Source organism: Cherax quadricarinatus, chromosome 49, assembly GCF_038502225.1.
Source record: "Cherax quadricarinatus isolate ZL_2023a chromosome 49, ASM3850222v1, whole genome shotgun sequence".
Taxonomy (NCBI): domain Eukaryota; kingdom Metazoa; phylum Arthropoda; class Malacostraca; order Decapoda; family Parastacidae; genus Cherax; species Cherax quadricarinatus.
In genome coordinates, this window is record NC_091340.1 from 8,174,800 (window position 1) to 8,189,766 (window position 14,967).

At 39.4% G+C, this 14,967-nt stretch overlaps 1 protein-coding gene across 5 annotated transcripts in view; it reads left to right on the plus strand.

The window, feature by feature from the left end:
• Positions 1–14,967, plus strand: part of LOC128696996 (ATPase family AAA domain-containing protein 2) — a 257,949-nt gene that overhangs the window by 189,918 nt on the left and 53,064 nt on the right. For all 5 annotated transcript variants that reach the window (XM_053788480.2, XM_053788483.2, XM_053788481.2 and 2 more), the window contains one exon: positions 4,265–4,384. In XM_053788480.2, the coding sequence (XP_053644455.2) occupies positions 4,265–4,384 (120 nt within the window). The remainder of the gene's footprint in view (positions 1–4,264; positions 4,385–14,967) is intronic.

Below are 14,967 nucleotides of genomic sequence, written 5' to 3' on the forward strand. Positions count from 1 at the left end.
GGAGATGGCTTATGTGTTAAAGGAAAAAAAAAGTTGGTTCCCTTGCTCTTCAAGTTAAAAAAATGATTTTATAAGTTATTATTCAAATTTAGTAAATTTTTTCATATGTGCAGAAAAGTGTGAATGTTCTTAAAAGTTCCTCTGGGCTTTGATGTCTGGCTGTTAATTTATAACCACAACACAGGGTGGTCAGGTTGTGTCATTGTTCACCACAGACAGGTCAGCCTGTGGAAAATTAAATTTACCTGGATGCAGCTCATAAGGTACATAACAGTAAATAGTAACAAAGATAATTATTCTTTATCAAGGTTACACAGACAAGTAGGAATTTTAGGACACCTAGGTCACAAAAAAATGTCCCCCTTCGATATCTACTACTGTCATATCCACAAGTCACTCTTGACCTATATTAATTTCAAATGAAATATACTTTTTTTTTTTTTTCCAACAAGTCGGCCGTCTCCCACCGAGGCACAGTGACCCAAAAAGAAAGAAAATACTTTCATCATCATTCAACACTTTCACCTCACTCACACACAATCACTGTTTTTGCAGAGGTGCTCAGAACACAAGTTTAGAAGCATACGCGTATAAAGATGCACAACATATCCCTCCAAACTGCAAATATCCCAAAACCCCTCCTTTAGAGTGCAGGCATTGTACTTCCCATTTCCAGGACTCAAGTCTGGCTATATAAAAATAACTGGTTTCCCTGAATCCCTTCACTAAATATTACCCTGCTCACACTCCAACAGATCATCAGGTCCCAAATACCATTCGTCTCCATTCACTCCTATCGAACACGCTCATGCACGCCTGCTGGAAGTCCAAGCCCCTTGCCCACAAAACCTCCCTTACCCCTTCCTTCCAACCTTTTCGAGGACGACCCCTACCCCGCCTTCCTTCTCCTACAGATTTAAATGCTCTCCATGTCATTCTACTTTGATCCATTCTCTCTAAATGACCAAACCACCTCAACAACCCCTCTTCAGCCCTCTGACTAATACTTTTATTAACTCCACACCTTCTCCTAATTTCCACACTCCAAATTTTCTGCATAATATTTACACCACACATTGCCCTTAGACAGGACATCTCCACTGCCTCCAACTGCCTCCTCGCTGCTGCATTCACAACCCAAGCTTCACACCCATACAAGAGTGTTGGTACTACTATACTTTCATACATTCCCTTCTTTGCCTCCATAGATAACGTTTTTTGACTCCACCACTCACCTTTTTTCTCTCATCAGTTCTATGATTAACCTCATCCTTCATAAATCCATCCGCCGACACGTCAACTCCCAAGTATCTGAAAACATTCACTTCTTCCATACTTCTTGTCCCCAATTTGATATCAAATTTTTCTTTATCTATATCATTTGATACCCTCATCACCTTACTCTTTTCTGTGTTCACTTTCAACTTTCTACCTTTACACACTCCCAAACTCATCCACTAACCTTTGCAATTTTTCTTTAGAATCTCCCATAAGCACAGTATTATCAGCAAATAGTAACTGTGTCAATTCCCATTTTGTATTTGATTCCCCATAATTTAATCCCATCCCTCTCCCTAACACCCTAGCATTTACTTCTTTTACAACCCCATCTATAAATATATTAAACAACCATGGTGACATTACACATCCCTGTCTAAGACCTACTTTTACTGGGAAGTAGTCTCCCTCTCTTCTACACACCCTAACCTGAGCCTCGCTATCCTCATAAAAACTCTTTACAGCATTTAGTAACTTACCACATATTCCATATACAGTACTTGCAACATGTGCCACATTGCTCCCCTATCCACTCTATCATATGCCTTTTCTAAATCCATAAATGCAATAAAAGCTTCCCTACCTTTATCTAAATACTGTTCACATAATTCTTTCAATAATAACCCTACCGTACACTTTTCCTGGTATACTCAGTAAACTTGTTCCTCTATATTTTTTACAATTTCTTTTGTCCCCCTTCCCTTTATATAAAGGGACTATTCATGTTCTCTGCCAATCCCTAGGTACCTTCCCCTCTTTAATTCATTTATTAAACAAAAGTACCAACCACTCCAACACTATATCCCTCCCCTGCTTTTAACATTTCTGTCATGATCCCATCACTTCCAGCTGCTTTATCCCTTTTCACTCTACGTAATGCCTCACGTACCTCCCCTACACTTACATTCTGCTCTTTTTCACTCCTTAAGGATGGTATACCTCCCTGGTCAGTGCATGAAATTACCGCCTCCGTTTCTTCCTCAACATTTAAAAGTTCCTCAAAATATTCTCTTATTGCATTTTTAAAACTCATCCAACCCTCTTCAACCCCCCACTACTCACCTTTGCACTAGCCCACCTTTCTGCCAATAGTCACTTATATCTCACCCGAACTTCCTCCTCCCTTAGTTTATACACTTTCACTTCCCTCCTACTTGTTGTTGCCACCTTCCTCTTGTCCCATCTACCTCTTACTCTAACTGTAGCTACATCTAAATAATGATCCGATATAACAGTTGCCCCTCTATAAACATGTACATCCTGGAGCCTACCCATTAACCTTTTATCCACCTATGCATAATCTAACAAACTACTTCAATTACGTGCTACATCATACCTTGTATATATATTTATCCTCTTTTTCATAAAATATGCATTACTTATTACCAAATCTCTTTCTACACATAGCTCAATTAAAGGAAATCTCTTTCTACACATAGCACCCCAAATTTACCTACTACTCCTTCCACAACATTTTTACCCACTTAAGCATTGAAATCCCCAACCACAAGTGCTCTCACATTTGGTTCAAAACTCCCCATGCATTCACTCAACATTTGTTAAAATCTCTCTCTCTCCTCTACACTTCTCTCTTCTCCAGGTGCATATATGCTTATTATAACCCACTTTTCACATCCAACCTTTATTTTACTCCACATAATCTTTGAATTAATACATTTATAGTCCTTTTCCTGCCATATCTTATCCTTCAACATTATTGCTATTCCTTCTTTAGCTCTAACTCTATTTGAAACCCCTGACCTAATCCCATTTATTCCTCTCCATTGAAACTCTTCCATCCTCCTTCAGCTTTGTTTCACTTAAAGCTCCTATTTGAGAGGTTTTAAGCCCAATATAACCCCTAGAGTGACGAAAATTTATGCATATTTCATTTGCGTGCCTGTACCACATTCAAAAACAATGGCGTCTCCCCTCCCCAGCGACACTCACCCATAGCTGGTTCTTTATTTATTTACAAATTAATTTCTTTTACCTATAGTATATTACACTAATTTACATAAAAAATACACTGTATTTTTGGAGAATATACACTATTTTCCACACAGCTGTTTTAAGTCTACCTGGGGTACACCTCTCTATTAATTTCCAGTTAGCTGGACTTGAGTCCTGGAAATGGGAAGTACAATGCCTTCACTTCAAAAGAGGGGTTTGGGATATTAGTAGTTTGGAGGGACTTCTGAATTGTCGTATCTGAGCGCCTCTGCAAAGACAATGATTATGTATGAGTGAGATGAAAGTGTTGAATGATGATGAAAGTATTTTCTTTTTGGGGATTTTCTTTCTATTTGGGTCACCCTGCCTCAGTGGGAGACAACAGACGTGTTAAAAAAAATAACAACACTCTTTACATCATTATCACATCCATGCACATTTACACAACTTGGATACAATATATTAAACTTTTGAATATTATATGGAATAAATGGGCATTTGGCAAGTTGTTCCAGGAAATTTAGTTTGCTTTCTACAATACACGTGGCTACAGGTGAAGGATTATTACCCATTTTTCCCTAGTGGACAAGAGTTATAAGTTGCAGATACAAGTAAATACTGTACATGGGAGAATTGCATGTATAATGAATTCAGGTAAAAATAATAGGATTCACTTGCAATCTTAATGTTTGTAAGACAGAAGGGAAACAGTCAGTGCTATCTGGATACAAAATGTTTAACAGGCTGTGATGAACACATGTGACAGGAGAGAATTCCCTTGTTAGATGTTTGCCATCTGCCAGACTTACTTACTTCAAGTTTTTATGGAGAATGTGCTACTAAGGAATTGTGAATTATATTTTATTTTTTGCCTCTTAAGTCCGTCTCCTGCCAAGGCAGGATGACTCGGGGGAACTCATTTATATATAATTGAATTGCTTATTCCAGGAAGTAATAGCTTTAGTCTATTAATTTATTTTTACTATGTTATGCCAAGCTATTGCCTTTTTTTTTTTTTTTTTTTTTTTTTTAGGTTCAGATGCTGTTTAGTGTTTATCGTGAGGAAATGATGGCAATGACCAATCCATTAGAAGATGAGAGGCGGCAGTTCTTTAAACCATTGTTCTTCACAGATATGCTTCAGAAACAAAAGGTAATTTAATACTTTGTGCTTTTATGTTTAATGTTCGTTTTTGAATATATGCGTACGATAAAGGCTCATGACAATGCTTTATCATGTTTTTTTTTTTTTTATCACCGGCCGTCTCCCACTGAGGTATGGTGACGGGAGACAGCTAGCTTGTTAAAAAATAAATTTCTTATAAAATATTTAGAGATCCCTGAATCTGCACTTGCTTGAAATGCATAAAATGATGGGGTAAATATGTTTGAGGAATGTATGTGGAAGACATGCATAAATAAATGAGATATAGCTAGAATGCTGAGGATATCTAATGAGGTAAGAGCTTGAAACAGTGGTTTAAAGTTAGATAAATTTAGATTTTGAAAGCATAAAAGAGAGTTCTAATTTGACAATAGAGTTGTAAATGAGTAGAACAATGTCAAATAATCACTGAAACCAACACTGTGGGTAGCTTTAAAAATAGGTTAGACAAATAAATGAGGAGTTGGTTTTGATAAATGCTTAGCATGGGCCAGTAGGCCACCAGCAGTGCTCCTCGATCCTTGTGTTTTTATAACGAGTCATTATAGAGTAACTGATACATTAGAGATGTTAATTTAAAACAGACACAATGACTTGCCCTTCAACTAGTGTCAAGAGGTTGCAGAAGCTTGCAACCTTGACCTGTGTGTCTATGCGACATTAACAGACAAACGGTCTTTAAAGCTGTGGCTTTCTGTAGTGATTAGAAGAGTGGTCCATGTTTTGAAGAGAACACAACACTTAGGTAAATAGGAATATGCAAGTTGGAGTTAACATTCCATCATCTGATAGATTATTCTGTTCATTAGAGAGCATACTGACCATTTTTGAACTTCGTTTCCTTGATACACACAACCTTTAATATGATGTATGTAAATGGTTTAGAAAACTGACAAGTTGAAGAATGAGACACTTGTGCAACATTTAGATCCTCAATAAAGATTCCCAAATGTTGCAAAAGTGTCTCATTCTACAAATATTAATGCTGAGTCTCTTGACTTTTTTCTAACAAGATTTACTACACTTTGTGTAAAGTGTCATCCCTTCTGCTCCTTTTCTCCATGACATTGGGTGTCCCATGCAACACTGTATAACTAAACCTAAGTATAGTGCTCTCTGAATAGTAAAATTATAATACTTGGGAGCTGACAGACAGACATAACTTCTGCATTTGGGCTTGGTTTTATGTAATTTGACTATGGGAAGTGGGTATCTTCTTGGCCTCTACAGCTTTCCTCTCCAAGTTAGATGCCATCTATAATCAGGACTTACTTTTGTTGAAAGGCTGTTTGGTCTTGCCCTGTTGAGTGTTGTTCATTAAGAGTTAACCCGTAAATGGTCCAAAAATATATATGTTCTCTCGCCCAGTGCCCCGAATATTTTGAATTTTTTTTTTTTTATGTAGAAATAAAGAGCACATTTATTTAAGTGCTATAGGATAAAAAAAAAATTTGGGTCAGTACTTATTGAGATACGAGGCCGCAAAGTTGGCACTGGATGCTCACTTGACGGCAACATCTGGTTCTGCCTCTTGCAGAAGTCCTGCCGATATAGTACAGTGGTCCCTCGTTTTTTGTAGTTCTCGGGAATCATAGATTTCGGAAATTATAGGGATATTTTCGTATAAACATGGGCTCGCTAATCATAGGTTGACTCGCGAATAGTAGTTCGTCCGGGACGCGTACGCACGGTGTGAGCCGGGGCGGCCTCCCTACCCAGCCAGTCTGGCATTGTTTACCAGTGAGCGAAGGTCCCCTCACGTGCTCCAACGAAATATTTCATAATATTCCACTCATTTTAGTGCTTGCAAGTACTAAATAAGCTACCACGGCTCCAAAGAAAGCTCCTAGTGCCAAGCCTGTGGTAAAGAAGGTGAGAAATACGATTGAATTTTAGAAAAACATCATTGAACAATATGAAAGTGGCACAAGTGTGGCCGAATTGGCCAGGATGTATAAGAAACCCTACACAACCATATGTTCCATAGTGGCCAAGAAAAAGGAAATCAAGGACGCTGTTGTTGCAAAGGGGGTAACTATGCTGACAAAAATAAGATCATCAGTACTTGAAGATGTTGAGAAGTTATTATTGGTGTGGATAAACGAGAAACAATTAGCAGGAGATACTCTTATGACTTCGATTATTTGTGAAAAGGCTAGGCAGTTGCACAACGATCTGGTAAAGAAATTGCCTGCAAATAGTGGTGATGTGAGTGAATTTAACCCTTTCAGGGTCCGTCCCGTAGATCTACAGCTTTATGTTCAGGGTCCAAACCGTAGATCTACGTCATGAGCTCAGCTCACTCTGATGAACTGTGAATGGTAAATTTGGGCCTAGATATGAGAGAATACATCTATGTGGTATGTGTGCACCACATAAAACAAATCCTGCAGCACACTGTGTATAATGAGAGAAAAAAAACTGAGACCGTGATTTTCGATTAAAACAGCGACTTTGCAGTGTTTTTTCGTATGTTTTTTATAGTTGTATTTGTGATTTCTTGGTCTCAGAGATAATTTTGATCGGTTTGAGCACTGGAAATGGCTTGAAACTGAGCTCAAAGTGGCGGAAATGTTAAATTTTTGCCTATGTTCAAGAGTAAACAAACGACCTCACACGTTTAATACACGCCAGCTGATGGGTCTAATATACGTTCACAAATGTGGTGATGATATTTATACAATTATTACAATATTGCATAACAGTAAATCTTCTATTTTTTGGTGTGAATAAAAATTCATTATGTGAATAAAAAATCAAAATGTAATTTATTTGTAAAGCCTCAAAACATAACTAATGAATAGAGGAAATGTTAGTTTAGTGCCAGGAATACCTACATTGTTTATTCTGGACCCTATTTTGAAATTGGAATATTTTTGAACTTTGTGTTAAATTGGCCAAATTACCAATTTCCGGTCATTTTATTCTGTAGTTGAAACAGTTGACTTGGCGATTTCTTGTGCTCAATCGATAGAATAGAAGTAATACTAGTGAAATAGCTAAGAATTTGGTCGACTGGAATAATGTAATTGGCGTAAAATGGGAGTCAAAGTCGGAAAAATCGCCGATTCGTAAATATCGCTGACACATCAAAATTCACGAGAGCATAATTTCGTCAATTTTCCATCAGATTTCGTACTTTTTGTTTTATTACATTCACAAAAAGATTCTCTACCATTTCATAAGAAAAAATAACAATTTTTTTTTTTTTAAATTCTTGGACACTCGGGTACCACTTCAGATTTTGGCCTTGGACCCTGAAAGGGTTAAGGCCAGCAAAGGTTGGTTTGAGAGATTTAAGAACCGTACTGGCATACACAGTGGGGTAAGGCATGGTGAGGCTGCCAGTTCGGACCCCAAGGCGGCTGAAAAATATGTGCATGAATTCAAGGAGTACATAGAGGCTGAAGGACTGAAACCTTAACAAGTGTTCAGTTGTGACGAAACAGGCCTCTTTTGGAAGAAAATGCCAAAGAGGACCTTCATTACACAGGAGGAAAAGGCAATGCCAGGACACAAGCCTATGAAAGACAGGCTGACCTCGTGTTCTGTGCTAATGTTAGTGGGGATTTCAAAGTGAAGCCATTACTAGTGTACCATTCTGAAAATCCCAGAGTGTTCAGGAAAAACAATGTTATGAAGAGTAAATTGTGTGTGTTTTGGAAATCTAATAGTAAGGCATGGGTCATGAGGGAAATTTTCGTTGAGTGGTTCAATGAAGTGTTTGGCCCTAGTGTGAAGGAGTATCTCCTGGAAAAGAAATTGGATCTCAAGTGCCTGCTAGTAATGGACAATGCACCTGCTCATCCTCCAAACTTGGATGACCTAATTTTCGAGGAGTTTGGGTTCATCACAGTAAAGTTCTTGCCCCCGAATACCACTCCTCTCGTCCAGCCAATGGACCAGCAGGTCATTGCAAACTTTAATAAAAACTACACCAAAGCAATGTTTCACAGGTGCTTGACTGTGACCACAGACACTCACTTGACCCTAAGGGAATTTTGGAGAGAACACTTCAGCATCCTCCATTGCATAACCCTTATAGGTATGGCTTGGGAGGGAGTGACTACCAGGACTTTGAACTCTGCTTGGAGAAAATTGTGGCCAGATTGTGTCGACAAGAGGGATTTTGAAGGGTTTGGGGCTGATCCTGATGAGCCTATGTCTGTTAAATCAATTGTGGCACTGGGGAGTTCCATGGGGTTGGATGTGAGTTTGGAGGATGTGGAAGAGTTGGTGGAAGACCACAACGAAGAGCTCACCACTGAGGAGCTGCAAGAGCTTCAGCAGGAACAGCAACAGATCGCAGCTCAGAATCTTGCTGCAGAGGAGGAGGAAGAGAGATGGAAGAAAGTGCTTTCTCCAGAAATTAAAACCCTTAAATGGTCCAAACGTATATATACGCTTTTTCAACATTTGAAAGTATGTAAAAAAATGTAGATCTTCTTTCTTGTTTTACATTTAAAAATGTGTAAAAAAAACTTTTATCTACTTTTTTCTTTTGTTATTTTTTATTATCACACTGGCCGATTCCCACCAAGGCAGGGTGGCCCGAAAAAGAAAAACTTTCACCATCATTCACTCCATCACTGTCTTGCCAGAAGGGTGCTTTACACTACAGTTTTTAAACTGCAACATTAACACCCCTCCTTCAGAGTGCAGGCACTGTACTTCCCATCTCCAGGACTCAAGTCCGGCCTGCCGGTTTCCCTGAATCCCTTCATAAATGTTACTTTGCTCACACTCCAACAGCACGTCAAGTATTAAAAACCATTTGTCTCCATTCACTCCTATCAAACATGCTCACGCATGCCTGCTGGAAGTCCAAGCCCCTCGCACACAAAACCTCCTTTACCCCCTCTCTCCAACCTTTCCTAGGCCGACCCCTACCCCGCCTTCCTTCCACTACAGACTGATACACTCTTGAAGTCATTCTGTTTCGCTCCATTCTCTCTACATGTCCGAACCACCTCAACAACCCTTCCTCAGCCCTCTGGACAACAGTTTTGGTAATCCCGCACCTCCTCCTAACTTCCAAACTACAAATTCTCTGCATTATATTCACACCACACATTGCCTTCAGACATGACATCTCCACTGCCTCCAGCCTTCTCCTCGCTGCAACATTCATCACCCATGCTTCACACCCATATAAGAGCGTTGGTAAAACTATACTCTCATACATTCCCCTCTTTGCCTCCAAGGACAAAGTTCTTTGTCTCCACAGACTCCTAAGTGCACCACTCACTCTTTTCCCCTCATCAATTCTATGATTCACCTCATCTTTCATAGACCCATCCGCTGACATGTCCACTCCCAAATATCTGAATGCATTCACCTCCTCCATACTCTCTCCCTCCAATCTGATATTCAATCTTTCATCACCTAATCTTTTTGTTATCCTCATAACCTTACTCTTTCCTGTATTCACCTTTAATTTTCTTCTTTTGCACACCCTACCAAATTCATCCACCAATCTCTGCAACTTCTTTTCAGAATCTCCCAAGAGCACAGTGTCATCAGCAAAGAGCAGCTGTGACAACTCGCACTTTGTGTGTGATTCTTTATCTTTTAACTCCACGCCTCTTGCCAAGACCCTCGCATTTACTTCTCTTACAACCCCATCTATAAATATATTAAACAACCACGGTGACATCACACATCCTTGTCTAAGGCCTACTTTTACTGGGAAAAAAATTCCCTCTTTCCTACATACTCTAACTTGAGCCTCACTATCCTCGTAAAAACTCTTCACTGCTTTCAGTAACCTACCTCCTGCACCATACACTTGCAACATCTGCCACATTGCCCCCCTATCCACCCTGTCATATGCCTTTTCCAAATCCATAAATGCCACGAAGACCTCTTTAGCCTTATCTAAATACTGTTCACTTATATATTTCACTGTAAACACCTGGTCCACACACCCCCTACCTTTCCTAAAGCCTCCTTGTTCATCTGCTATCCTATTGTCCGTCTTTCTCTTAATTCTTTCAATAATAACTCTACCATACACTTTACCAGGTATACTCAGCAGACTTATCCCCCTATAATTTTTGCACTCTCTTTTATCCCCTTTGCCTTTATACAAAGGAACTATGCATGCTCTCTGCCAATCCCTAGGTACCTTACCCTCTTCCATACATTTATTAAATAATTGCACCAACCACTCCAAAACTATATCCCACCTGCTTTTAACACTTCTATCTTTATCCCATCAATCCCGGCTGCCTTACCCCCTTTCATTTTACCTACTGCCTCACGAACTTCCCCCACACTCACAACTGGCTCTTCCTCACTCCTACAAGATGTTATTCCACCTTGTCCTATACACGAAATCACAGCTTCCCTATCTTCATCAACATTTAACAGTTCCTCAAAATATTCCCTCCATCTTCCAAATACCTCTAACTCTCCATTTAATAACTCTCCTCTCCTATTTTTAACTGACAAATCCATTTGTTCTCTAGGCTTTCTTAACTTGTTAATCTCACTCCAAAACTTTTTCTTATTTTCAACAAAATTTGTTGATAACATCTCACCCACTCTCTCATTTGCTCTCTTTTTACATTGCTTCACCACTCTCTTAACCTCTCTCTTTTTCTCCATATACTCTTCCCTCCTTGCATCACTTCTACTTTGTAAAAACTTCTCATATGCTTACTTTTTCTTCCTTACTACTCTCTTCACATCATCATTCCACCAATCGCTCCTCTTCCCTCCCGCACCCACTTTCCTGTAACCACAAACTTCTGCTGAACACTCTAACACTACATTTTTAAACCTACCCCATACCTCTTCGACCCCATTGCCTATGCTCTCATTAGCCCATCTATCCTCCAATAACTGTTTATATCTTACCCTAACTGCCTCCTCTTTTAGTTTATAAACTTTCACCTCTCTCTTCCCTGATACTTCTATTCTCCTTGTATCCCATCTACCTTTTACTCTCAGTGTAGCTACAACTAGAAAGTGATCTGATATATCTGTGGCCCCTCTATAAACATGTACATCCTGAAGTCTACTCAATAGTCTTTTATCTTTCTTTTCTCTTTCAACACACCGGCCGTATCCCACCGAGGCGGGGTGGCCCAAAAGAAAAAACCAAAGTTTCTCCTTCTACATTTAGTAATATAGTATACAGGAGAAGGGGTTACTAGCCCCTTGCTCCCGGCATTTTAGTCGCCTCTTACAACACGCATGGCTTACGGAGGAAGAATTCTGTTCCACTTCCCCATGGAGGTAAGAAGAAATAAACAAGAACAAGAACTAGAAAGAAAATAGAAGAAAACCCAGAGGGGTGTGTGTATATAGCTTGTACATGTATGTGAAGTGTAACCTAAGTGTAAGTAGAAGTAGCAAGACATACCTGAAATCTTGCATGTGTGAGACAATAAAAAGACACCAGCAATCCTACCATCATGTAAAACAATTACAGGCTTTTGTTTTACACTCACTTGGCAGGACGGTAGTACCTCCCTGGGCAGTTGCTGTCTACCAACCTACTACCTAGGAGTCTTTTATCTACCAATACATAATCCAACAAACTACTGTCATTTCGCCCTACATCATATATTGTATACTTATTTATCCTCTTTTTCTTAAAATATGTATTACCTATAACTAAACCCCTTTCTATACAAAGTTCAAAGGGCTCCCATTGTCATTTTGAAAATATGTAAAAAAAATGTAGATCTACTTTTAAAGTACTACGGATTTGAACGTCGATCTGCTTGGACCGTTTAAGGGTTAAAGAGATTTTTGCTATGTGGGGTAAGATGGAAAGATTTATGGAGAAACATCACCCTAACAAGGTTGTTGCAAGCCAGGTTGGCAACATGTACAGTGACAGTCTTGGACCATTTTAGGGAAGTGTTAAAGAGACGCCAGAAACAGAGTTCTCTCCACAGTTATTTTGCGAGACAGGACTCCAGTGACTCTCAAGGTGTTCCTAGTGGCATTAAGAAACAGAGAAGAGAAGCAACCCCAGAAAAGCAATTGGTACCCAAGGTGTTGCTGGAAGGCGATTCCCCTTCCAAACTGTAAACAATCCAATCTCTCTCCTCCTCCAGTCTCCCATACACTAAGAAGAATCTCCAATAAAGGTAAGTGTTATGCTGTTAATGTTTCATTCATCATTTCCCATTGTATTGTTTATGTACTACATCTGTATCTCATGTAAAAAATTTTTTTGTTTTATTACTTCTGGGTGTCAGGAACAGATTAATTGTATTTACATTATTTCTTGTGGGGGAAATTGATTCGAAAATCGTAGATTTCGATAATAGTAGCTACTCCAGGAACGGATTAACTACGAAAAACGAGGGACCACTGTACCTTTTTTTGTTGTTTTTATGTTTTTTATGTAATTTTTATTTTATAAAAATTATATAATTATATAATTTTTATGGAGAGAGGGAGTATGGAAGAAGTGAATGTTTTCAGATATTTGGGAGTTGACGTGTCAGCAGATGGGTTTATGAAGGATGAGGTTAACCATAGAATTGATGAAGGAAAAACGGTGAGTGGTGCATTGAGGTATATGTGGAAACAAAAAACATTATCTATGGAGGCAGAGAAGAGAATGTATGAAAGTATAGTGGTACCAACACTCTTATATGGGTGTGAAGCTTGGGTTGTAAATGCTGCAGCAAGGAGGCAGTTGGAGGCAGTGGAGATGTCCTGTCTAAGGGCAATGTGTGGTGTTAATATTATGCAGAAAATTCGGAGTGTGGAAATTAGGAGAAGGTGTGGAGTTAATAAAAGTATTAGTCAGAGGGCTGAAGAGGGGTTGTTGAGGTGGTTTGATCATTTAGAGAGAATGGATCAAAGTAGAATGACATGGAGAGTGTATAAATCTGTAGGGGAAGGAAGGCGGGTTAGGGGTCATCCTTGAAAAGGTTGGAGGGAGGGGGTAAATTAGGTTTTGTGGGCGAGGGGCTTGGACTTCCAGCAAGCGTGCATGAGCGTGTTAGTGAATGGAGATGAATGGTTTTTGGGACCTGATGAGCTGTTGGAGTGTAAGCAGGGTAATATTTAGTGAAGGGATTCGGGGAAAGCACCCTTCTGGCAAGACAGTGATGGAGTGAATGATGGTGAAAGTTTTTCTTTTTCGGGCCACCCTGCCTTGGTGGGAATCGGCCGGTGTGATAATAAAAAAAAAAAAAAAAAAAAATAATTCGGGGAAACCGGTAATTTTTATATAGCTGGACTTGAGTACTGGAAATGGGAAGTACAATACCTGCACTTTAAAGGAGGGATATGGGATATTGGCAGTTTGGAGGGATATGTTGTATATCTTTATATATGCTTCTAAATTGTTGTGTTCTGGGCGCCTCTGCAAAAACAGTGATTTTGTGTGAGTGAGTTGAAAGTGTTGAATGATGATGAATAATAATAATAGTAATAATAAGCATAATAAATTCCCTTGAAATATGATGTAAGACAAGTGTCAGTCCTCTGCTGATAGTGCAGTGATAAGATGAGATAAGATATGATAAGTGGTGACGTTTGATGAGCTCCACGCTAGGGTGCAGTGATAAGATAAAATGAGTGGTGACATTTGATGAGAGTCGGCCCTGCTTTGTTTGTTTTCACTGTTACACTTAAACATATCTGTCTGTCTGTCAAGCTCTCTGTCTGTCTGTGTCTAGCTCTCTATCTCTCTGTTTATCTCTGTCTCTGCTTGTCTGTCTCTCTGCTAGTCTCTCTGTCTCTCTACTTGACTCTCTCTCAGTCTCAGAGAGAGCCACTCGTGAATCAACAGGTATTACATATGCTACAAGCACAGTATAGCACTTTGTCTAGATTTTTTGGGTTATCCTAGGTAATTTACACTATGTATAATTGAGTCCTGGAAATGGGAAGTACAGTGCCTGCACTTTAAAGGAGGGGTTTGGGATATTGGCAGTTTGGAGGGATATGTTGTGTATCTTTATATGTGTACGCTTCTAAACTGTTGTATTCTGAGTACCTCTGCAAAAACAGTGATAATGTGCGAGTGTGGTGAAAGTGTTGAATGATGATGAAAGTATTTTCTTTTTGGGGATTTTCTTTCTTTTTTGGGTCACCCTGCCTCGGTGGGAGATGACCGACTTGTTGAAAAAAAAAAAAAATAATTGTATTTATTTGTACCTGTGAGACATAGACAGAGACAGACAGAAAGAGATAAACAGAGATAGACATAGAGACTGACAGACAGACAGAGATAGAGCCAGCCAGTCAGCAGCCGGCCAGCCACCCAGCCAGCCTGCCAAATGCGTATTACACGTTCCAGAATTGTTTCTCTTTACTTAGGGCATAGGTTATAAGACATCCTGAAAGGGTGTTGCACATGGGCTATTATCGAGGTTTTTGATGTTTTCTCGACCACATGGCCACATACACTTCAAAGCCACTAAACTCGGGGTCAACATCACTTTCCTCTTAAAATGGGAGTGTTGATACCACATGACATCAGTGAATCCCAGGTGTTTGCTGCGCTGTTTGCTCTAACTGGCACTCGGTTGAACTGGTGCTCCCACAAAGGACTATGTGGTCCCAGATTTTTTTTAATACTGTACACACTGAGG